Source organism: Cinclus cinclus, chromosome 2, assembly GCF_963662255.1.
Source record: "Cinclus cinclus chromosome 2, bCinCin1.1, whole genome shotgun sequence".
NCBI lineage: Eukaryota > Metazoa > Chordata > Aves > Passeriformes > Cinclidae > Cinclus > Cinclus cinclus.
The window spans coordinates 59,145,667-59,171,707 of NC_085047.1; the positions used below are offsets into that span (position 1 = coordinate 59,145,667).

Below are 26,041 nucleotides of genomic sequence, written 5' to 3' on the forward strand. Positions count from 1 at the left end.
CGCGGCGCGGCCTGGCGGGGTGCGTGCGGCGCGGGCGCCTCGGCGGCTCCAGAAGTTTCCCGGGGGCGAGGGCCGGCATGGAGGAGGGGGCGGGAGCGGCATCGGGAGCGGCATCGCCGCGGTGAGCGCCCTCCCCGGCCCTACCTTCCCCGTGGCACCGCCGCCCGCCCGCTGACGGCGTTGTGTTTCCTCGGCAGGTTCTCGGACGCGGACGTCGACCGGGACCCGGGGGCGGCGGCGCAGGTGAGGGCAGGGCCGGGCCGGGCCGGGCCGGGGGCGGGCGGGGATCCCCCGGGAGCCTGGTTCAGGTGAGGTCGGGCTGCAGGGGAGCTCGGCGCAGACCTGGCACAGTACTCGTGCTGCCTGTGTGGCAAAGAAGGGGTGGGGGGAAGCAAAACAAACCAACTTTCTCTTCCGTGTCGGTAGATGATAGTTCACATAATTAAATCGGTCAAGATTAGTGGGTATAAAACCCCCAGGCTTATTGAAGAGAGGTATTCCAGCTTAGTTTTTATTCTGCCCTGGTCTATTTTTTTCCCTCTCCCTATATTTTGTGGGAGATCTTCCTTTAATCTCCACAGAAAATAATTTTTATGTAATGAGAAGGGTCACTCACTGAAGTACCCTGCCCACGGACATGGTTGAGTCCCCATCACTGGAGGCTGTCCAGGTACGAATGGGCAGGTTGCTAGATACTCTCATCTAGGCAAGCTTTCCCGGGAAAGGCTAGATGAGGTGATCCTTTGAGGTCCCTTCCAACCTGGCCTGTTCTATGACTATCAGTTAGTATATTTTAATGTGTTTTCCAAGGTTATTTTTACTTAAAACAGACGGTTGATGAGAAGACAGAACTGGAGGGCGGATAAGTATTTCTATTTAACTACTTGGAAGGGGAGAGGATGTAAATGGTTAGTACTGCTTGAAGAGAGTGGGTGGTACAACCATTAAATGATACTAAGTTATCTTTCCACCAAGAAATTGGTGAAGCTAAATTTTTCAGTTCTTTGGGGTTTAGGCTGTGACTTGTAGAAGTTTTTCAAAAGATAAATGACATTAAAAACCTGTTGGGAATAGTCAAATCTATATGGCATAATAAAACTAATTCAAGATCTAATAAAAAAAAGTAAGTTTCACATTTTGTTTAAAAAAAAAAACAAACCACCAGCAAACAAACCAAAAATTCCTGACACCCAAAGGTCTTCAGAAGTATTAAGGAATACTCTCAGAATGTGCTTTTGTATTTTTTCCTGGATTAACATAGTTTGATTTCCTTTTTTAGCTTATGTTTCAGTTCTTTGTGCATTCAGTGCTTCAGAACATTATGTAACACATTCTATAGGCATTATTTAATACCTGACACAGTAATACTGGTCTCAGTTGTTAGGCCTTGTTTTCAGATTCATGGATTGAGTAGGCAGACTGTGCTTGGTGGTCTCTGAACTGGTAAATCTCACAGCTCTGAGCTGCTTTTTCCTGACTTAGGTGTCCAGGATCTACACCTTGCTTGCATGGTCTTATGTGTGGTCTCTATGTTCATGTGCTTAAAATTTCTAATCTAGGGGACAATTCTGTAGAAATGGTGCTGTGTAATGTTTTCATACCTGGCTAGGCTTCTGTCCAGTTGGCCTGGCATTTCTGCACTGTGTCCTTGGGATTTTTCATTGCTTGAATTCCTGGAGATTCTGCTTTGGCTTTCTGCACCTGGATCTGATGCAGTTGAAAGATCATCCCCCATCTTTTAATACTGTCTGAATGATAAACCTGTGAGCTCATGAATGACTTCTCATTTTAAGTTGAAAATGTAGGCTACTATATGGAGACAGAGGGCACCTTTAATTCATGCAAACTCTTTATCAAATTTACAGTCTGTTAGAAACAGATCTGCTCTTTGGTCACACGGTAAGGGCCTTTAGAGTCAAAATATGCAGAAAGCACATACTTGAGTGTGAGGACAAAGTCTAAGTTTGTTCTAAGTAACTGTTGCTGATATTCGCAATCTGGAGCTCCCAGCACTACCCCAGCATTATTTGGCTTTTCACATAGCTTACAGGAGTTACTTGCTCCATGTGTGTGCCTGAATGAGGTGTGGTGACTTCGTAGTAAAAAGCACACAAAGAAACAAATTTCACACTGTTGAAAATGCTTGGCTTTGGTTGGCTTTGCTTTGTTTTCCTTTCCTGAGGTGAGGGTTAGTTTTGTAGGAGGATCTTTTCTATGTTGCTGACTCTTATTGGTGCATCTGTCATCAACAAAAAATCACAGGAAGTAATGTTTGGGGAGAGAAGTGTTCTGTCAATGCAGTGCCTCTGCAGCTGGATGTGCCTGTGATGTTCAGTGTCAGAGTCAGACCCTGCTTGGTTTTGAATGTCAGAAGTACTTCACCTCTCAGCATAATATGAACCAGTTTTAATGGGTGCATTGCCTCACATCCCTGTCATGTGGAATACCTGTAGCCATGAGTATTTCCGTAATGACAGCTGCTCTTAAATGACTTTAAATTTCAGGAAGGGGTCGGTACAATTAGATCAAGTTACTGCTGTCTACTGCCAGCCCCTTTCTTTGGAGACCCCCAAGGATTTAGATTTATGTGCTGTACCTTTATAGAGGTGTGTATGTGTCTTACATAGTAAGAACTTGTGCAACTGCTAGAAGAAGCTGTTCTGGCCCCCTAAGTCGTAGGTGGCATAAACACTTTATGTGACATCTGTTAGAAAAAGACACTGGTCTGAATTAGAGCTAAGGCAAGTCCTCCTTCCCTTCTTTTTTCTCTGTCTTGGTGGGACAGAGTTTTGGCAACTGTGCTGTGCAAATATTTCTGCAGGTTTAAAGCTTTTATCTTAGCTGCATTCATGCTTGCTGGATTCCAGGTGGAAGTCTGAGTAGAAGTCAGCTTAGCAAACAGAGTTACTGTACTGTAGCAATGTACTGTAGTCACTTCTGGAAGACTGACTGGCTTCTAGCAAAGGGAGGAACTTCTCTCACCAATAAGGAGAGAACTTGGAGATGGTATTTCCAGGTGTGTGCTTCAAGTCACAGTGATTTTATTCTTTATGCGAAGTCATGAACTTTTCTCAGAGGGAGCAATGTATTATTATTTCAATCCATATATCCAGTTGTTCCCTTAAGAAAGGACTCCTTTATGATTATTTCTTTGTGCAATAATACCTCCTCTGAGCCCTGTGCTCCATACATCTTACATTATGCTTTTGTGCTCAGCATAAATTGAAACAATCTCTTATGCACTATAATATGTGTTACATGGTATTTCATAGCATCTTACCTCCACACAACTGTTCTGACATTCTGTGCATTGACTTCAAATTTCTAGTGCTGCACTGCTCTCTCAAATACAGTAAATCTGTGTACAAGTGTGCTGAGAATTGTACAAAGGTTTTTAGAATAGAGAGGATCATCTGTGTTAGACTTCATGTTTAATTATTTGAAATCCCACTTCCTTCACAGTAAGAAACAGTCAGCTTGAATTTGATATAATTGGCAGGTTCCTTGTACTTCAGGCTCTGATGTTTAGCTTTGTGCTTGAGAACTAAGCAACAGGTAAACAAAAATGCCAGTTAGGATTTTATCTTCTGAAATGTCTCTTAGTTGACAGAGTTTGAATCTCTGTTTTTATGACAATTTCTTAAGTACCATTTCATTTTTTTATGTGTGTTTACAGGATCTGACAACAGCTTTGGAAAAGAATCCAGATGATGCCGAATATTATTGTCAACGAGCTTATGCTCATATTCTTCTACAGAAATATGCTGGTAACATCTTCAGTCTAAGAATCCTTTTACAAGTGTATCATAACATGTTTTACAGGAGATGTCATCAATCTGAAGCCAAAAACAGTAGTGCAAGAAAGTGTTATCTGTAACTTAATATGCTGTTTTTGGTGTTAGGACATAATCTTGTCATTTTATCAGATTGTTTTGTTACAGCAAAACTTTCAATGCAATGGGTTTTCTAGAGTCCCAACTTTTTATTTGATTCTATTCTAGTATTATCTTGGCAGCTGTTTATAAGCAGACTTCTTACTCAGATTTTGAGATTTTTGCGTTGTGTCTTCTATTGTTGTGTTCTTGGTAGTGACTGAATCTTGTCACGGTAGGAATGTGATAAGTGAATAATGCTTGGGAGAAAGAATGACAGAATAAGATCCGGTTTATTTTTTCTTCCCAGTAAAAAACAAACAGAATTACACTTGAGATCTTAGCAGAGGATTTCACTAAATAATAATCATGCTACATCTTACATAAGAGCTCTGCAGCTCCATGAGAGATTCCTGTGTGGTGGTTATGGCTAGACTTAATTCAAACAGTGGGGTTTGTGTGCAAGCTAAGAGAGATAACATAGTACCTACTAGAAAAATTTAGCTACTTAAAGACTTGACAAATCTCTGCTTTTTAAAACATTATTCTGTTTCTCAACTTTAAACTAACTTTCAACAGATGCAGTTGCAGATGCAAAAAAGTCTCTAGAGCTCAACCCAAACAATGCTGTAGCACTCCTTAGAAAAGGGTATGTATAATTTATGGTACTTTGGGAGTATTGTGATAATCTGTAGGTCAATACTTGAGTTTGGATTATGGTTCTGTGCAACCTTTTTACAACACTGAGAATGAATAAATTCAAAGCCATGCTGCTTGCAACCCATTTGTAATAAAGCCATTTAGTTTGGGGTGATTGTCTTAATGCCCTCATAATTTCAAAGCCACAGCTTTTGCTTACATGTTATGTTAACCAATACAGCATGTTATCTCTAGAATGTGGACTACACTGAAAAGTAATCACTGTTTTCTTGTGGTTTTCTTTATTTGTGGCAGGTTAGGTGAATATCATATCAAAAACTATGCATCTGCTTTAGAGTCATTCAGAGAGGGACAGAGGCTGGACAGTAAGTATTAAAGTTTCTTGTGTGTACAGTACTCCTTATGTTAAAATAATGGAATAATGGATAATGTGTTAGATTAAAATGAAGAATAAAGATTTTTATTTTTTTTTAAAAGGCTATTGTATTGGGTCCCTAACATCAGCTGTCTGACTTTTGGGAACCTTTATGCAGTCACTGCATGAAAGTGTTAAAGTGTTTAAAAATGTGTATCAAAGTTCTTAGCAATTAGTAGCTGATTTATTTTTTTCATTATAAAATGGGCAGTGTTTTCCTGCTTCCTGCAAGTCTTGAAGATAAATAGCGACAGTGTTGTAATGTTAAGTGTCATAGAAAGTTTTTTGAATAGAGCAGGCTCTTTACATATAGCTGGAATTTCCTCCTAAGCAGTTTGTTAGATTAGTCTTTAGAAAGAATGTGCATCTTGGTGGGTATTCAGACTGACAAAGTGGAATTTTACCTTACATTACATACCATTTAATTACAGAAGCATATTTATAATATCTCTTTTTTTTCTTCTAACAGTGTTGGCTTTCTAGCTGGACATGGGCACTTTTTAGTTTGGGAAGACTTTGAACTTTTTTAAAACTTGACTTTATTCAATAAGCAGGAAAGGGGTAGTTTAGAACAGAAAGATTTGGTAAAATACATGGGGAAGAACAAAACAAAGCAATTGAAAGATGGTTGTGACACCTTTCTCTTCTCTCCTATCCCCCATTATAAATAAAACCTCCTCTCTTCCAAACAGCAAGAAAATATGGTAAAAAAAGGCACCTTGAAAGGTGATGCAGGGCAAAGTGCACTACTCTGATAAGAATTGTCATGGTCTCAGATCTTTTCAGTGCACTGTTTTATCTGCAGTAGTAGTGGCTGGGACATGTAGGCTAAGCAAAAATTTAATTACTTTGCATCTCCCAAATAAATTTTCTAATCCTTTGATTTAAAAGTGGAGTTTCATGGAAGTGTAAGCTAGTTTGTGCTTGATGCCAAGTGATCATGCTCCTGTGCTTGTTGAGCCTCTCTTTTCAGTGCATTAAGTCTGCAGAAAGCTACTATTTTTAAAGTCTTTCCTCCTGGATGAATGTATTGAAGATGGCCCAACAAAGGGTCTGAGTGCTGAAGCCATCCAAAGTGAAATGACAAAGCAGGGTTGGGTCACTGGTAGAAGGGGGAATGTGATGAAATTGCAGCAACTCACAGCTGTCAGTTTAGGCTGCTCTGGAACAGGAGTCAAAAGTAAGAAATTTCATTAAGCTCTGTATTGGTAGTTTGGATAACCAGGTGGTCTCCATGAATTTTACAGTAGAGAGACAGGTTTGTCTTTACAATCTTGTCAAGTTCTCTGTTTAGTAACTTCCTGTGAGAGGAAGAGATTCCTTCCACTGACCTACAATGCTTTCCTTACTTGGTAGGTAACTTTTTGTATATCTCCAAGCTCATCACTGCTGAATTTAATTGAATGACTAATCTTTATTTTTCATATTCCTGCCCCACCCCAGGCAACCAGCATCAATTTGAGGTTTTTCATGTACATGGATAACCTCACGTTGTATTTATGTTCTAGAATACAACACAAAGCTACAGATATCTTTTTAGATAAGTCAGTGAATACCAGGATTCTCTTGGCTAATTCAGAATCCCTGAAATACAACACATTTTCCTGTGATGAGCTGCTTTATTTCTACCTGTTTGAATTTAATTTCCCATTGTTTGGCTGTTTACTCAGCTGAAGAATTTCTGAAGCTTCCTGGCACTTCCTGATTACTCTCTTATCTGGAGATACTTTCTGCTGCGCTTCTTCTATCTCATCACAAAATTCTGTGGCCTGCTGTGAGATGAGGAGTCTCCTGAAGGCCTTTTTAAAATTACAGACTTAGTTGATTCTCTTTCAAATATTACCTAATTTGCTGTCAAGTTTGTATCAGTAACAATTTACCTTTGTAGAATGTTTCATGGATCCCAGGTGAAAACAATTGTGAGCATAGGCATTTTGGCAATGCAATTAACTTCCAGTTAAATGCAGCTAATTCAAAATGAACACAGCACAGAGGGAAAATTTGCAATGCACTCTAAGCAGGTGATGGAGAGACTTCATCTGTTCCTGCCTGGGGAAGAATTGCTGTGGTAGGGAATTCTTTGCTGGTTAAGCTGGTTTCTTTGCCACACAAGTGTGCAGAAGTACATGGATACACATTTCTGTTCTTTACTAATGTAAGGGCTGTTTTAAATCTCAATCTGGAATGCTGACAAGGATGAGCTTCCTACTTGTGCTCATCACTCACTGGTAGGCCTGACAGGCCCAGGGTACCACAGCAACCTTCCCATTACCCACCTACAAGGATATGGAAGTAGGACTTGATGCGATGAGCTCTGGGATGCACAATGTTTCTTCATTTTATGAAGTAACTTTAGAAAGCAATACTGCTTTCATCCAACCCTGCTATGCATGCATTTTTTTGCAGTTCCTATTGCCTTAGTTGAAGAATGAGTGTAATCTGATACTGTTCAGTGTGCTGTGTGAATTTAGGACACAATTGTCTTGGGTTTTTTGCTGCAACCACTGAATGAATGTAGTAAAGCTGCAATGTGGCAGCTTTTTAAAGAAACTTCTTACTTTTCTTGTATTCTATGAGTTAGTCGATTTTTAGTAAGTGAAAACCCAGGAAGGTTTTCTGAGCTACAGTTAGTAATAGAAACAAGTTATTTGGAAGGATAATACAGTTTTAGATGGAAAAAAATAATTTGCTTCAAATTAGAAAATGCGCCACGATGCAGGGAAAGAGTGTGATCAAGGAAAATAGGGAAGTTAACTCTGGAGTTTTCTTTTTAGGTTTGTTTTGCATAGCTGTCTAGTCATAGGCCATAGTTAAAAAGAAATTCCTTACCTGCTGATGAGGGAGAGTGGAACAGTGGAGACTTTGCTTAGACCACAAAACTTGGAAATCTTTAGGTTACGGTGCCAAGTTTTGAAAATATTAATTACTTTAGGTTTCAGGGGAGCTCTGGAGTTCATATAATTCTGTGTTCTGGCCAAAAGTAATACTAATTTTGAACTTGCATATGTTTGCTTGGGACTTTTTACTATTGTTTTCCTAGTATCTCTAAGACTATAGATTCCACAGTCTCTTTGGGCAGCCTGCTTCAGGATTTGCCCATTCTTCCAGTAAAAAATTTAGATAACTCTTAAGATGTCTGGTCAGATGGCAGAAGAAAAGTGGAGATGAAATGGCTTGAGGAGTGGGGTAGCAATTTTATGGCCTAAGGTTCACTTCAAAATTTATGTAAGTTTTATATTTGGAGGGTTGGGGTACATTGTTTAGCTGCGGTGGAGTCAGACTTGGTGTTGGGTGCATGTCTGCTGGGAACTCTTTTGTCAAGCTTGTTCATGTCCTTTGCCTCATAGTTAACAGTGTGAATTCACTTGTAAAACAAGAAAAAGTTCAGCTATTCTTAGTAGTTGCTGCCACTTTCTTACATTCTTTACTGTGAAAGATTTTTTTGGGAATATTGTTGAAATAAGATGATTGCTCTGTTGTTACTCTATCATCTTTTTAGCTATTTTCCAGTGAATTAATTTCTATCTGGGATGCTTGCTTCCAGGAGAGAATATTTGATGTTTGTCAGAAGTTGCACAACTTTGGGCTGTTCACCCAACAGACCATCTCTCCTGACATTTCTCTGGAGAGGAAGGGTGTGACTGTTTGAAAAAATAATTTAAAGAAAAATGGAAAAATGTGTAAAACTGTACTTCTTGTTTTCTAAACGTCTACACAGGGGTTGAACAGACTGGAAACCAGTAGTATTTTTGTCTGTTAGACAAAATCTAGTCTCCTACAAATTAATTAGAATTTAAGTATAACGCTTAGTAGAGTTGTATAAAAATGCTTAAAGCCTAAGTGAAATGTCAGAGCTTACAAGAAGGTAATAGGAAATAACACCTTTTTTAGTAAATTGATCCAAGTTCGGGATGGATTTGTTCCAGCTGGCAACTGAGAGGCCTTTTTCTTCATGTGATACATGAAATGTTTGAAGAGTTTTAATATTACTGTGTTTGGTCTCTTCTAGATGTAGATGATACCTTTACTATTTGGATTAAAAGATGTGAAGAAACACTAAATGGTAAGAAAAAACATGTTTACTTAGTAAAGGATTTGATATGCCTTGTGCTTGGAAGCTGTGTATGTTTTTCAAAGATTCACTGCTTTCCTCTTATTTAGAACAAAATTATTTGTTTTTTTCTTTTTTAGAAGTCGTGTTTTTCTTGGAGTAGACACCCTTAGCACTTGTATGTTTCATTCAGATTCATAGGAGCACTTGTATTGGGTTTTTAGTGTAATAATTAGTTGTGCCAGGAAAGCGTCTATTTGGAGATCAAACAATCATAATTTTAACTTACTTTCATTCACAACAGAGAGCTAATTTTAACTGTAGAAGTATGTATCAGCTTGCTGTCTAAAGCCTACATCAAAATAAGTTTTCAAGTCTTGCAGACAACAAAGTTGGAAAGAGGTAGAAATTTGGAGATTTTTACTCCTTGATTCCGTAGGTGCTAAAGGCTGTTCTGGTGACTTACCCATGGTAGTCACTGGGTATGAGCATAGTTTCCTTTCATACCTTTCTACAGACAGACAGCCCTAACAATTCACTCATCCACAGAGCTTAAGCTGTCAGGGGATTTTGATGAAAGAAAACAGAGTAACTCATGTAGTTTTTTCCTCCACCTTTTGTGACTTGCCCTCCTCTCTCTGCTGCACACTGGAGAATGGGACAGTAGAACAAGCTTATGTCAATGAATTGACTAAAAACCAAACAGAGGAAAACCCTTTTGTGTTGTGCAGGGATGAGCAGATTTCTGCTTTGTGAGACATTTTTTGCTATGTTTAATTTTATTTGGAAGAATTAGGTAAGTGATTGGCATGCATTGTCTTTTTTTTGCGATGAGTTACTTTGGGCAACGATTTCTTCTGAAAGAGGTTATAATATACCTTTTTCTTTAATGTTGTATTTATATTTTGCAGTGTTTTGTCTGGTCCAGCCTGGTTCTCCTGTTTTATCCTGAATATTCACTGTCTTGTCTTTATTGAAACATTTTCTTAATTCCCTGATACACCCGCAAAACAAAGCAAACAAACTGGCCAACAAAGCAATAACTCTGATATCTTCATTGCAGCTTAATATATTTTTTCTCTTTTTTTTTCAGTGTGCATTACAAAGAAGCAAAGGGAAACTTTGTTTCTTTTCAAACATACTTAATATGAAATATCTTAGGAAAAAATACCTAGAAGAGGGGATAATGAGCTATAGTTTAGATATAAGTACTACAGTTTATTTATGGTCATCTGAGTGAATTTCTCTGCCAAATTTCCATCTCATTCCCCAGTGGAGTTTCCCTAGCATGAAATAAAAATGTGATGACAGCTTTATGCTATTCCTGGGGATGGATGGATGATAAATGTAGTGCGGACTCCCAGAAAGTGATATTTTTTTTTTTAACTTTTGTTTCCTGTGATGTTGTTTTAATTAAAAAAGGTCTGTATCAGTTTCAGATAAGCAAGGGAATGTAATAGAAAAATTGTTGATTCAGTTAATCAGAACATGCTTTATATTAGAGTAGCTGTTTTGCACAAGGTGCTGATTGAAGTCTGATTAAAAAGTAGAGTGTCATGAAAGCACACTAATACAGATAGAACTGATGTGTTTTTACTTCCTCTGCTGTTGAGACTGGAGTGAGTGCAGGATGTCTGGAGTACCTGAAACAAGCTAGGGTAAGATTGTGCCTTGTAAGTTCAATACGTCTTTTTTCTGAAAATGTTATTCTTTTTTTCAGCATCACAGACTGATTTGGTAAGATATTTTCCTTAATATGTTTACTATTTTGACTTTTTTGTTATGCGGGAGTATGTTTTCTGCATCAGTGGCTTCACTTCCAAACTTTAAAAATAATCTTTCATATTTCATGCAATTCTGAAGCATTTAACTTTTCTTCTAAACATGAGTGCTTTTGAGACCAAGGCTGCAAAATTTGAATCCTGAAAACTTTCAGGAATGGTTAGCAAATCTGGCAATTAACTGTGCATTCATTGAGGTAAATTTTAACTTCCTGGCTTTCAGTCTGCAGCCTAATTTACAAATTAACCAGTTGTGGTTAATTGTGTTGCCGTTTTTTCTGTTATAACCTGCTCAACTTTCGGTTTCTTTTTTTTTTTTTTAATTGAAAGTCTTCATAGGAAATGTTGAAATTGACCTCTTCTGTTTTGGTTTTTTTTTTCCCCTTGGTACAAAAAAAAAAAATGGGGGCTTTGCATTGGATATTCTGTTCCCTCGTTAGTAGTTACCTAAATTTTTTACATTTTAAGAAGAGGGTAGAGGAGAAAAATGTACAGGAATCATGGTGGGTAGTATGTAAAGACAGCTTAGATTTAAAAGGATTTTACTTTTAAAAATTAAACCTTGAGTTCGCAGACTTATTTGAGGTTTCCTTCATGATTTATAGATTAGCAGCATAGTCAGTGAATGTTTTCCTGGTATACATGTTATCCAGGAAGAAATGAGTTTAAGTGGAACTTGAACATATTTTATAAATAGCAATTAAGTTACAGAGTGACATATTTAATGTGAATTGAAACTTTTTAATTTGTAATCTGCCATAAATGACTAAACTGAGGAGTTTCACCTGTAAGTTAATGTTCACACATAAGTCAAGGAAGGGGAGCAGTTGGAATCAAGAAAAGGGGAGCAATTGCTGAAAATTATTCGTGCCTTGAAAAGTACTTCATAGTATATTTTGACTTACACTGATGTAACTTTCTTTCCAATTGAATGTGCTTCGACTAGAATACACAGCAGCAGCCTCTGCCACCAAAGATCAAGTAAGTTGACTTTTTTGTGAAATTTAAAGTAATTGACATATTTACTCTCTGGTTTGGGGATTGGAGAAACAGGATGATGGAGGTTTTTTGGGGAAACTTTAGAAATGTGGCAGTCCAAGTGAAGTGTTTCTCAGTGCCATCACTTCCATTCAGACTAAATGGTACTTTCAGGCAGTTAAACCTAACCCAGAGAGAGGGGAGTAGCATCAGCATTCTGGCTTCAGTTTTCTCATTCTCATGCTGAGCTTAATTCAAAGCCTATTCCATTGTGCCTGGTACAGGTAATGCTTTTGAGATATATTGAAGATTCTGAACTAAAAAGTGAATGGTTTTAGAAATTGATCTAATTTTATATGGTGTGTGATATTAAAAAAAAAATAAAAATTGTTCCTTCTTTGTTTCTTTTTGAAAGATACGACTGGTACCAAACAGAATCTCAAGTAATTGTGACCATAATGATCAAAAATGCACAGAAGGATGATGTCAGTGTGCAGTTTTTGGAGAGAAAGGTGATTTGTATTGGTTATTGATACTCATCCCTAAATACCCTGAGATGCAATACTCCAGCCAGTGAACATTATATTCTGCAGCAGCATGAAAAGAATGGGGTGGGAGCTGTTCTGCCTGAGCTTCTCTTCTGTAGCATTGTGCTGCACAGGAATGTATGTCCAGTCAGGTGACTTGGGATTGGTGGCCACAGCAGTATCCGTAGGACTTAAACACAAGCAGTATGAGGTGTGCATGCTGCAAGGAAACATCTGGGTTTTCAGGTGCCTGTGTGGAGGGGTGGGGGAAGAAGGGATCCTGATTTAAATGTTAGACTATACATGCATCATGGAGCAGGATTAGGCAGAAACAAAATATTCTCAAAATAGGTATAAATGGGTAATATTTTACCCTAGGATGGTTAGCAAAACAGACTGAATATTGGTGGGTGGATTTTTCTTCCTTTTGGAACCACTAAAACTGGCAGCAAAATATATTTTTTAAGGAAGTACAGTAATCTCTTTAATGAAGTACCATATGTTGTACCATTGAATTTCATGTTTAATGTAGCTGACAGTATTAAAGAGTTAAGTTCTTATTTTCAACTAACTTGATATACAATGAAATACCAATATTCTTAACTTCATGAAATACCAGAAGTACTTGGTTATTATCATCTGCTTTAGGTTGTTGAAATAGTCTGAGCACTTGCTCTGTAGTTTGCTTGTATTAGAAGAGAAGCTACAGATTGTCTTCATGTTCCATTATTAATGTGTTGAGACTCCATTTGTTGTATAATTTCTTCCCTAAAGACTTCAGATCAAGCTGACCAGATAGTAGGGTTTTTGAGTACGTGTAGCAAGAACTGAAATATTTTGTTCATTTTCTAGTGTATCTTAGAAATATCTTGTCCAGTAATTCTGTAGAGTAATGGTGTGGTCTGAAATGATAGTAATTTAATCACTTAATCTCTGTGTGAAATAACTGTCCTTTACTTGAAAATGGAGCTGCTATCAGAGATGACCAGAGATGTGTTTTCGACTTTTAACAGATGAATGCGTCAGTGAGACTTCCATCAGGTGAAGACTTCAACTTAAAGCTTGATCTTCTTCATTCTATAGTGCCAGAGCAAAGCACGTTTAAAGTGCTTTCAACAAAGGTAAGCTTCTTAAAGTGTAAGACTGTTGCAATCCTGAAAATGTTTCTGTTCTATTGTCTTGTCTCTCTACAACAGTCATATAATATCTTGCTTTTCATATAGAAATGCTTTTTATTTCTTCAGGATGTCTTTCAGCTGGTGGGAGGCTTTCTAAACTTGTGCAAATACCAGAAATAGTAATATGATGGTGCTTGTTGGAGTGCAAATGACAGAGTTATGTTGAAGATTCTTTCATTTGTTGCTAGAGAAAGAAGACTGATCTTCACTGTTGAAATTCAGGTATTAGGAAAGCATGAACACCCTTTTACAAAACTTTCAGGAGCCACTCTTGCTTGGTGAAGCATTATCATCTTCATGTGCCCAAGAAATAAAAGTCAGACTTGGAAGATTTCAGTGAAATTGTTCTTTATACCCTTACATGGTTTGTCACTGGTGAAGCTTAACCATGCGGTTAACCGTTTGTGGCTTATCAAGAGAGCGTATTCCATGCTATTCCATGCTGTTCCTGGAAACAGTACATGCCTGGAGACACTTGAAAATGGCATGATATGACAGAATACTTCTGTCTCAGCATTTTGCTTCTTCTATATTACAGGTATAGAAAAATAAGGAACAGTGGTCTGGCATAGCATTTCTTGTTGGCATAATGGATAGACAGACATAGGCTTTGTCCAAGAGCCAAGCCTGAATCCCCAATTATGGAATATGATGTTGCTTCTTGTCTTGCATTTCAGCAGTGATTGTGCAGAACTTAGAGGAATTCTCCTGTGTAGTCATATTCCATTTTACCTGTTTTATTATCAGAAAGGTACATTTAAATAATTCTTGCATCATTTCATGGAAGAGGGACTAAAGGATGGCAGGAGAGGATTACCACATAAACTTGGTCTTGTTTTTCCACTCCTTGTACAAAGAAACCTGGGCGGGTTGTGTGATTGAGCACTTATCTCCCCCACAGTGTAAGAGCTTACATGGCTCTAAGTATGTAGAAAATGTGGTAGTCCATTAGTATTTGTATAAATTTGAGTGGAATGAGGATGGACCTTGTCAGGAAGAGTAGCTGTGAGGTCCTGTTTTCTTTATGTTCTTACCCAGCTTGTGTTATGCTTCTAATTTTTGTCTGGAAGGTTACCATTACTTTCTTAGGAAGCATCTACATGAACTGAGCACTGTGAAATTCACATGACTTTGTCTTTTCCACACTGCCATCTCTAGCCTGGGCTTATATCTGAAATAATCTCTGGTAGTCTACAGCCTGGTTTACTTTGAGGTTCCAAAACTGGGATGAAAGCTTGAGTTACATTCAGGCGTTGTCTGAACTGTAAATATTTTGCATTTATTTTCAAATGTTATTGTTCCTAAATATTTGTGAGAGACTATTTTTGAGACAAAATAGGTAAAAGGTGACACGGGGTGTTTTAACTGCAGAAGTCAGGGCTTCAGCATGTCCTTACTTTTGCAGAGAGAGTAGTAAAAAGCTGTTTGTGAGGGCATAGTGAAGAAACATGCTTTAAACCAAGCCCCAGCTGATTCTTGTTCTGACCACCAGATGGAGTCTGGAAATAAATAAAAAAAAATTCAAAGCAAGGCTGTGTTAAGTATGCAAAGACTTCTTTACAGGTTTAGAATATTTTCCTTATAAAAATATTAAGCACTTTAAGGGAATGATGCAGCATTAGTGTTTGATTACCAGAAATTCAATTTTTCTTCTCTTAGCTTTGTGTATATACTTGGCTTTTATGAGCAGCATGGAAAACAGGCAGATAAATTTACTCAAAATACTATCTTACTGATCAAAACTTCTCAAACCATTCACATATTATTTTGTACTATTTACATGAAGTCCTTTTGTAAGGACTTGGAAAGAAAGACATAATCTCGTTATCTTCCCAATTACATCAACTTGCTGCTATGCACTCCTAAAGGAGTTGAGTTTTCATGGGATAGAAACAGACCTATTCCTGCAGATTAGTAATTTCAGGTGAGAATAACTTGATTTGTTCATACTGCTTTATTTTGTGCTGCTGCTTTGAATGTGTGAGCCACATTGTCACTAGTGTCATGTAGTCATTACTGAGCTACAAAGACTTGGCTCTTCTTTTTCACTTACATAAGCAAATATATGAAGAAACAGTGAAATGCAAGAGCATGCTGTGTGGTGGTTAGTTTGGGTTCAGTTCAGCTTTGTACAACTAAAAAATTTAATGAGTAGAAATGAAACAGCAGAACTGGCAGACAGTAGAACAATCCTGCGTATTTTGGAACTAAGAGGAGCTGTAGAGGGTTTTCTCAATACTGCTTGAAATTCAGCATCACTTGACAAATGGAAAGGCATGAAGGTAAAGACGCAAATTCAGGAGGAGAAAACAGCCTTAACTGTATTTGCAGAATTACAAGTTCTAAAGTGACTGCAAAGACCACACACTCTGAATTGTTTCTTTCAGCAAGTGTTGACAGTGGTGAAAAATGCAATTGCGAACATAAGGATTGTTTCTTCCCCAGAAAGGAAATTAAAATTACACCTTTCTATCAATCCATGCTTTGTCAAGATCTGAGATAAAAAGTCTGTTTGGAAGAAACCAGGACTTGCAAGTGTTACAGAGGTAGCATAGATAGATGTTTTGATCTGTTTCAATAGTTTCTGTTAGAGCAGAAGTAAGTTAGTGTTTGTCATCTGCAGACTTTGACTTCAAGCTGTGAACTAGAAGATGTGAAATATTCAATGCCAACTCAAGAGCAGCATAATGTGTGGATGAAGTCCAGTTTTGAGATAAAGTCTTAAATTTCTCTTCATGCATTCTCTAGTGTTTTATATTCTCCAATTGTCAACAGTTTTACAGGTGATACAGTCTGCCTTTAATAGTGACTGTATCTATTATTGCCATACTTGAAGCTTTTTTTTAACCTTTTTAACCTAACTAGAAAATATACTTGCTGTTCAATAGATAACTCTGCTGGCAAATTCAGCTTTGAGTTGATCATAGTTCCTGCTCACATTTAGTGGCAAGTTACTTAGAGTTGCCTCTTGTTGTTTAGCATTTAATTCTGATGGCCTAAGACCTTAGGTTAATGTTTGTGTTTGAAAATACTGAATTCCACTGAACTGAGCCCTTCTCTTGCAGGTACTGCTGTATCTGCATAGCATTTTATACATTAACAGCAGAGTTGATAGATCATAACTAGACCAATTGATGTTATTGATTGTAGTCCTCATCTGTCAGAGGTGTCTGGCTGTAGCAATCTGATCAAGCAAAAAGTAACAACTACTCCTAAAAACAGTGTAGAAATTTGAGACTTGCATCTTACAAATGGAAGCTGAAAACTGTGTTGCATTAAGCATTTCACAGGAGGAAGGCGCCTTTAGTAGTGCTGCTTGGTTTTTTTTACTTCCTTCCAGAAGAGGGAGCCAAAATGTAAAGTCTGGACTGCGTTTGCTCTTTGCAGGTTGCCGGGGTGCAGTTACCCTGTGGCTCAGTGTACATACTGTCATCATGCTCCCTTCATAGAAGGAAAAAGGCATAAAAAATTTAAATGAGTGACTAAATATGTTTAAGAAAAAACTAATCAATCTGTATCTCTTCAGAAAACTTGTCAGGAAAGTAGAAATGCACAAATAATATAAGGATTTCTACTGTTATTAAACGTGCAGAATCAGCCTCATTTTCTTTTCCCTCTTCTTCTCAGTGTATTAGGGATTCCAGGGGAGCATTCTGCAGTGTTCTCCTTGGAACATGTGTAACATGAGCAGTTTCTTTAGCTCTTCTGATGAGTTCTATGTGGTGCTTGGGGTTTTCTTCCCCTCATGCTTAGGAGAGTCAAGATGACTATGTGCTTTTAGCACCTGTGGTTATGACCTTGAAGGAAACAAGGTAGGGCTTTCTGGTTTTCCCCCTATCTACAGATAGGCTGAGGACAATTACTGTGAGTTTTTGGTTTGTAGTGCCTTGGGCTTTTTGCAAGCAATGACTTGCAGCAGTGTAGAGCCATTTGAAAAAGTGGTTTCTTTACCCTAGAACTGTCCTTTAGTTGGAGATCAAAGTTGTGCTGCAAACTGGGACGATGTTAGTAAGCTTCAGCCTCTTTTACAGTTGACATTTGCTTAATAGAGATGTCTGAGGTAGAAGCACACTCTCAGCAGCTTCATGCCAGGAATATGGTTGTGCGCATCAGTGGAATGTTGTTTTTTTCTTTGAACCAATATTTTACTTTGCAAACGCTGAAATACCCTGTGAAGCTAACTGGAACTGCTGCCTGTTGTGAATGTAAGGGGAGAGGCAAAGAGTGAAACTGTTTCACACGCTCTTGGACTGTCATCAGAGTCTCTATTCAGAGGCGAATGTACACAAATATAAACAATGTAACAAATATAAATATAACAAGATAAACAGAGAAACAGATTTATTTTACCTCAAATTGGGTCTTAACTATTGCAGTCCCATCCTTAAAAGATACTTTCCTCTTTAGGGCACTTCCACTAAATTGCTTGTAGGCACTAGAATGCGGACTAGGCTGCTCTTACGTACTTGATTTCCCTGTGAAGGTTTCATGCAGATTGCTATCTCCCTTGTATATTCTTGAGCATTTTCTAGAAATTTTAGACTAATATTTAAGATGAAGGGATAATTTTCTGAAATTTCTTGCATCTTTTAGGCAGGGCTAGTTGGAGCAGTTTCTTGGATAGACTATATAGAAAATGATTGGTATGATTTGCTTACTTAACAGTAAGTTTGATTTTATTCTTTTCCTTCTATATGAATGAAGATGGATGTGAGACAGATTTAAACTTGATAATACTCAGAGAACTATTATTTTATACAAGCCTGTAAGTCAGCGCCCATGCTTTATATAAATGCATAAAAGAAAACTATGCATAAGGGGGTTTATCTGTCTTGAGAACTATTAGAATAATGATGGTTTACATGGAGAATAAAGTGACAAATAGCTTTAGAATACCAAAATGATCTGTGTTGCTAGCTTCTCTAAAATGCAAAAAATTTGTGTTGGCTATGTAATATCAGAGGAAACTTGAACCTTTTTCAAAGAACCTTTCTGTTGCAAAATGCTTTCTATAGAATAAATTTCTTAATTATCATTTGTATGTGATAATACTGTAGAATTATTTTCATCATAATATATTTTGTTTCAAGCTAAGGACCAAAAATCTTAGAATTTAGATTACAAGCAATATATAAATGGTTGTTGAATAATTGGGATACCAAAACTGTAGGCACATATGCTCTTAGAGGTACATTTGAATAGGTCTTATATTTTTAGAAGATTGTTCTGTTTTATCCTACGAAATTAATGAGATGATCACAAAAGGACAACTCTAATACACTTAAAATTTACGACTCGGAGAAGGCAGTCAGTACTTCAGTAAATATCAAAGTAGTTGGTTAGAATACTGAATTCTTATTTTCATGTGTTTGATACAGAAGAACAGGAGAATTAAAAAGGGTATTTTTGGTGTGTCTTAAAATTAATGGCTGGACTGTTGCTTAAGCTTTGCCAGTTCTTGTTTCTGTCATCCATCTGATCAGAGCTTGACAGAAATTTGCCAGTGGTAAATGAACTTTCCCCTTACCATGGACTGTAAAATATAAACACAGCAGAAATTAGAAAAATAAAAATTCCTTTCAGTTTGTCGGTGTACACCAGAATCTCCTTTTAGAATGAAAGATAAAAATTCTTCCCATGTTAATGTCACTCAGGCTTCACTGCCTGTCCCAGAATGTACGTTCAAGTGAAATCTAGTTCATCAGTGGTTTTGACTTTCTAACAATTAATATCTACCTAGAAAATAAATGCTGGCTAATTAGCGTTGTGTTGATCTTTACCAAAGGGGAGGAATTATTTCTTAAAACTGGATCAAATGCTCTTTTGTGCCAGTCATCGTAAAATAAGGTGGTGGTGTTTATGCTATCAATGAAATGGTTCAGAATTGCTTTTGAGAATAACAGTGGTGTCTTTTCTGATAGCTGGCATGTGGATTAAGCCACAAACAAGTGTGTCCAAATCTCTGGTAGGCTTTAAAAAATGCGTATTTTTATGACTAGAAAATTTTGAGTAGAAACTTTACCTGTGTCCTGTCACTGTGGCTGGTGTTTGTTTTAGACAATAAATCCCTCATCTGACTCTATTCTCAGAGGGTATCTCTGAAGATGGTATTTCAAACAAGTAGCACATTAATTACTTCCAAAATTCCATGTGTCTTTTCCATTTTGCTTTGCTCTCTTTGAACCCCAAACAAGGGATTCTAAAGAGAAAGCATAGTATGTCTGCATTGGGATTTTTTTTATAGATCTGGAGTACCATGTCCCATCATAGACTTACTAGTGCAAGAAAGGCATGGATGTAGTGAAGCAAGTCCTAGCAGAGGGCTGCCAAGATGGTCAGGTGGCTTCATGGCTTGAGCTACAAGGAGAAGCTGAGGAATTAGGCTTGTCCTTAAGTGGTATGCAGAGCATTTAATTTGCAGTTGAATTTTCCTATCTTGTATACTAAAGTTGGCACGAGGCACACAGGCATACGTTTTATGAAATATAAATGTTGAATCAAAGTAGTTGGCAAAGTGTTGATGTATTTCTCTTGCCCAAGTGAATTTTTTTCAAAGGAGAGGAAAAAGCTCACAGTACTTTTTTGCTAGATATGACACAAATGTCTGTGCTGATGTGTTACTTTTCTGTGTGATAGCTATCAGTATCTGTACTAAAACGTTCATTAAAATGCATTTATTGCCATTTGTGCACGTAATTGGGACTCACAAAGTTGTTCCTTCTTAGATCAAACAGAGCTCTCAAGTTAAAGAAACATGCGCCTTCACAAGCAGAACTCTACAGCTTTATATTTTTGGAAAATGTGGTTGTATAATGGTATGAAGTTAATGATTTCCCTAGCTTTGCTCCTGCCTGCCACTTCGGCTAATGAGTAAGTTCAATTGAAGTGGATGTAGTAGACAGAGTAGAAGTTTAATCATGTCAAAAATACATTGTCTCAGTTCTTCAGCAGTGTGCACGTTCAGTTTGGCAGGGTTGAAATGGTTTATAGTTAGGAAATCTGCACCTTACACTGGGAATTAGTGTGTGTCATTGGCTTCTCCCTAGGGATGTTTATTGTGCAGCACCAGTTTAGGGACAATTTCAGAGAGGAAAATGCAGGAGCTAGCAGATTGGAAAAGAAGGGGGATTACTGGAGTAGCAAAACTAAAGTTCTTCCTTATTTTCTTTTTATGCATGGGCAGAGTACTGTGATGAATAGCCATAGGACTACTAGCCAATAGTCTTAATAAGGACTTGTTGAGGAGGATTGTATTCTGAGAAGAAAAAAGTCCATGTTTAGTAGCTCACATCAAGAATTATATTGCATTAGAGGTCATTTTTGGTGTGGATGTAATAATCTGTATTTAAGACACTGGAAGATATTGGTGGAAAGCCTGAAGTGTAAGGGCAAGAGAATTCAGCAAAAGAAAAGCTAAACAGAGAAATTGAAGAGGTATAGGGCAGAGCAGTTTCAGTATCAAGCATCTGCTATTTTTTTCCCTCCCCTAGAACATGTTGGGGGATACACTAATAGGTAGAGTATAAAATCTTAACATTAGGGCCTCAACTGAAATGCACAGCTCAATCAATAATAGTCTCCTCAGGTGGAGAAGAGTTTACATAAGAAACAGAGGAGAGTTGGTTTTAAATTAATACTCATGTTTCACTTGTAACTAATTAGTTCCTTTGTAAGTAGCTAATTAACTTAAATGTTTGGCACAGGAGATCCAGATCCACTGGGGAAAAAAAAACCTGCTAGTTCTGCCACTTGTGGAACTGCTTGACTGAATTATATGTAGATATTAAAATATTTTTTGCTTCCTTAAGCTAATTGCAGACCATTAGATTTGAGTGTAGGTGCTAAGAAATTAACTTTAAGGTTGCAGTTTTCAAAATGTTTTTAGAAGAGTCCAGTGGAGGTAGCTTTACTGGCTTCTTTTGTTTTACTGAGGAGTAATTCTTCTGTGTTGTTTAACAGAAATCTCAGCATCCGTACAGATCGTGATATTAAACTCTGGAATACAGGCCTTTTTTAGGGATGGTAGGTTGGTCATCCAGACTAATGGCATTTTGATTTTGTTTGGTTATTTTTGGTTCTGTGTTGTTATTTTAAAAATGGGTAATCTGATGCCTGATTTGTGATTTGTAAAGTGGCTGAAAATATTGAAAAATCCAACAGATGCAGGAGTGGGAAATCAAATACACGTGGGTGTTGGACTTACAAATTTTCTGAAGCTCTCCCCTGCCTTGAAGAGCATTTCATGCCTCTTATCTTAAACTTTCTGTTGTTCTCAGTACATGTTAGTGGTGGAAAATAAGTATTTAAACTTATCTTGGGAATGTATAGCTTCCCGAGGGATAAATAATAAGAAGAAATATTCATAACTGAATATTCTGTTTCTCAAAATTCATCCTGATTGCAAACATGGAAGCATTGAAACTTCAATGAGCTTTTTTTTTTGTTTTGGTGAGATAACCTCTTGTTTACCAGTGATTGATTTGAACAATGGATTAAATAAATTTCAAGTTTCATATCAGCATAATGTTGTGCAATGAGCTTGCTGTTTGAATCGAAGGTTAGCTTTTACAGAGGTGCCTTTGTTCTTGGGTCTGCAGGGATCCCCAGGTTGTAGTGGCTTTAGGTAGAACCAAGAACTTGCTTCTGCTGTGCTGTTCAGAAATAAGGAAGTACGAAAGTTTAGGAAGCACTGATTTCAGTTAATTAATAGCATCCTATGAACTTTGTGACATCTCCTTAAGAGAATTAGAGTGACATTAGACAGTCGGTGTTTTGTGGACATTGTTTTGCAACTTTGTAACCCTGTAACCAAAGGAGAAGATTAATTATGAGAAAAAAAACATTTCAGTATGGTTGTCTAAAGGGATTATGTGAAGTTGTGAATAGGGCATGACATACTTCACTTAATTTTGTTTCTCCTGTGATAATTGCAAACACATCCATTTTTAATTGCCAGTTTTGTCAATGAATACTCGACAATTTTCTCCATAGCAGTGTTTGCTCATTGAACCAAATGAATACAGCTTCTGAATTTCTCCAGTGGGAAGATCTGCATAATCCCAGGGTGTTTCTCTGGTTTGTGTACTGCACATCAAACATGGAATTTTTTGGTAAATGAAATGTAAACTAAGATAAAGTTGGATTTTGTAGTCTTTCAAAACTGCTACTTACTAGAGCTGACTGCCAAGAAAGGGATGGTTGAAAGGCAATACCTTGGAGCCTGGCAGTGCAGAGACATTGGGACTGATCATTACGTTTGGGATGCCATAATTTACAAAAATAATCAAGTAAATAGTAAGCAAAAGAAAGGTGGTCCTAAACAAAAGGGTAGAAGTCTGATACAAAAGCTGCTCAGGCACATTGGAGCTTGTTTGATGTGTGATTTGGACTTGAGTAACTTCATCTTGTAAGGTGGGTAAATCTGGCTGTGATACAGGCTTCGTATTAGAGGCTGTGTTTCTAAATCCAAATGTATGTATTTTGTTACAGCTACAGGATCCAACTACTTCAGAGCAGCTTGGCAGAAGTGTTTGCATCTGGATTAATTTGTCTTGTGTTTTATAGGTTGAGATAAAAATGAAGAAGCCAGAGGCTGTAAGATGGGAGAAGCTGGAGGGCCAAGGAGAGTCTCCTAAGTTAAAACAATTTACACCAGGTTTGTTCTCTGAACTACTAAGTATTAAATGGTTTATTTGTATTGAGTGAGTTACAGTTATTAATAATAATTTTGTATTAAATATTGTTTATAAAATCACAGCTTCATATTTGCAGTTAAAAAGCCTAATAGTCTTGTTTTCACTGCCAAGAGTTGACAGTCTGCAAGCCATTAGTGAGACATAGATATTAAATTTAGTCATAACTTATGTTAATCTGATGAATTGTTAAGGGTATTTGCTTGTCACTAATTCTGCTTATCTGTTTGGATCCCTGTTTTGCAGTTCTGTGTGTTATTAAGTGTATGTGTTGTGGTTTAGGAATGGTACCTCCCAGATCAGTGCCCCACTGGGGCTCTCCCAAAGGGCACTGTCATGATCTCACTCTCCTCTCCTCTTTCTCACTGCAGTGGGATGGAGTTGAGAATTGGAGGCACTATAGGTGAAGGGCTGAGGTAAAAACAGTTTACTGGAAACAGCAATTAAATTTGAAAACAAACAGTAACAGCAACAACATTAATAACAGAAGGCTACAAAAGAGAGTGTGATTTACATGCAAAATGCTCCAGCGGACCCCCTGATGATGGATGGCTTCCCCCTCCCCACACCTTTTTCTTGACTGGAAGCCCTGCCCTTCTTCTGGGATGCCAGAGTCCCTTACTCTCACCCCAGCAATGATCTGCCCTGGTGTAGAGTATCTTCCTGGCCATGGCAGCAGAGCTTCAGGCCCCTCTCCTGCAAAATTAACTCTGTTCTGGCCAGACCCAGGACAGCAGTTATGTGACCTGTTGCTTAAATAATTATTGTTTTCTTAAGTATTGAATTTCTCTTGGAAACTAATTCACTGGAGTTTTTCAGTACAGATAAACACTCTGTCTTTGATAGAATTTGAATTTCCTGATTTATTGATTTCAGATATGCTTTGTTTTTAATTTAGTTCAACTTATTCTATGGCTCTAGGCTGTGCTTTTTTTTTTTCTATCAGCCAATATCTCTTTGCTCATTTTGATTTAAATTATCTGTGTTGCTCTTGGCCAGCTTTTTTTTGCGTGTGTTGGATTATGTAACTGTTTACTTAAAAATAAACTCTTGCAGTTCTTATTATACTTTATTTTTGTTACTGAAATGCTTATATTAGTTTAGAGGAGTCCATTTGCATTTTCATGTACCATTATCATCTCTGATTCATCAGGTACATGTGTCTGTGTTCTCTGCCACTCTCAGAGTTGTGAGAAAATGCTTAATTAACTAACACTTCTGTTTTCAGATACCCAGCACTTATACCCATCATCGTCTCACTATACAAGGAACTGGGACAAACTGGTGGTTGAAATCAAAGAAGAGGAGAAAAATGAGAAGTTAGAAGGAGATGCTGCTTTAAATAAACTCTTCCAGCAAATCTATTCAGACGGTACAGATGAAGTAAAACGTGCCATGAACAAATCATTCGTAAGTCTTCATTCTTTTCTCTGAAGAAATGTGTGACTTTTGCACACTGATATGATTTACTAAATTTTGCATATGTTGGGAAAAGCCTCCATTACCAATATTTTGGGCCTATAAATGAATACATTTTGGCCTTGGTTCTGTTGGACATACTGGTACAATTACTGTCACTGAAAGCTACAGGGCTGTACACTAATGAATGTGACTCTCTAAGTCCAAGGTTGTGCTTTGTCACTGGTCTCTTTATTTCAATCAAATTGTTATCAAAGGAAGTAGAGGTTTGGCTCATGTACAGCTTGAAGACTTGCCAGAGGTGAAAGGATCAAATTCCTCTTGATTGCTTGAATCTAGTTTAATTTGTAGTCATCACAGACAAGGACGTGACTGACCCTTTAAAAGCTTCTTATTAATGAAGCAGCATCTCACTGTGTCCAGTAGTGATAAAAGTACTGTTGGTCTGGAGATTATGGAATGATGGCTCTGTCAAATTTTATTTCATTGGTACACAATTTCTGTGTAATCACTACTCTTTGAAGTTTGCTGTAGGAAATGTGGCTTTTATACTACTAGCATTCTCAGCAAACTAAACAAACTCTCTCTCATATTGCAGATGGAGTCTGGTGGCACAGTTCTGAGCACCAACTGGTCTGATGTTGGTAAAAGGAAGGTAGAAGTAAATCCTCCTGATGACGTGGAATGGAAAAAATTCTAATCCTATTTCTGTTCTTTACCATCTATGTGTTGCCATAGTCATGTACTGATACTTATGTATGGACATAGCATTCTTGGATTCAAAGCACTGAATGTTCCCTTGAAAACAGGAATTGTCTGTACATTTTGCGTGCTTTAGAAATTCCTTCATTTGCAGATCTTACGGACATACTCAAGAGTGGAACCCTATTTTTATCAGCTCTGTCTTAATTTCTGGGAATTGAGTCCATCAGTCCAAATTTTCTACCACCTTTATCAGCTCTGCTCTTTGGGATAGGGTGATCTCTAATGGCTGGTCAGGATTATTGCCTTACACCTGGTATTTCTGTTCCATAACTTATTAGATCTTAGCAATTTTGGGTAAAAACACTTTTCAAAACATGTTAAAATTGTTTGCTCCTTAACTCTGCTAAATAAAACTGTAAATACAACTTTTTCTACAAGGATGCTACTTTATTTCATTTTTAGTATTGTTTTTTTTATAGGGGAATCACTTAAAGCATATCGGTAAGGATGAGGTAAGGATATGAATGTACTGCTTCAAAAGAAAAGCTGGCATGTATAGGAGCAGAATGTGCATTCAGTGAAGAGGATGAGATTACTTTTCTTCATGCAGACATAAAATACCCACTTTGGAGTCCTTCCACCCATGTGATAAGTTGAAGTGTAGTCACAGTCATGGAGAATGGCAAATTTGTTGTGGCTGGAAAATTTTACAGAAAAGTAGGTCCTCTGTCTACCTTCTAAATTCAAAATAAATTTACCTGGA

At 37.6% G+C, this 26,041-nt stretch overlaps 1 protein-coding gene across 1 annotated transcript; it reads left to right on the forward strand.

The window, feature by feature from the left end:
• Positions 1 to 6: 6 nt before the first annotated feature.
• SUGT1 (SGT1 homolog, MIS12 kinetochore complex assembly cochaperone) lies at positions 7 to 26,041 on the forward strand. Its single transcript, XM_062487758.1, has 13 exons — positions 7 to 121; positions 198 to 243; positions 3,677 to 3,767; positions 4,452 to 4,521; positions 4,827 to 4,897; positions 8,957 to 9,010; positions 10,719 to 10,735; positions 11,726 to 11,760; positions 12,173 to 12,269; positions 13,298 to 13,405; positions 23,027 to 23,117; positions 24,383 to 24,564; positions 25,172 to 26,041. The coding sequence occupies exons 1-13, from the start codon at positions 78 to 80 to the stop codon at positions 25,271 to 25,273; spliced, it is 1,008 nt and encodes a 335-aa protein (XP_062343742.1). The 5' UTR covers positions 7 to 77; the 3' UTR covers positions 25,274 to 26,041.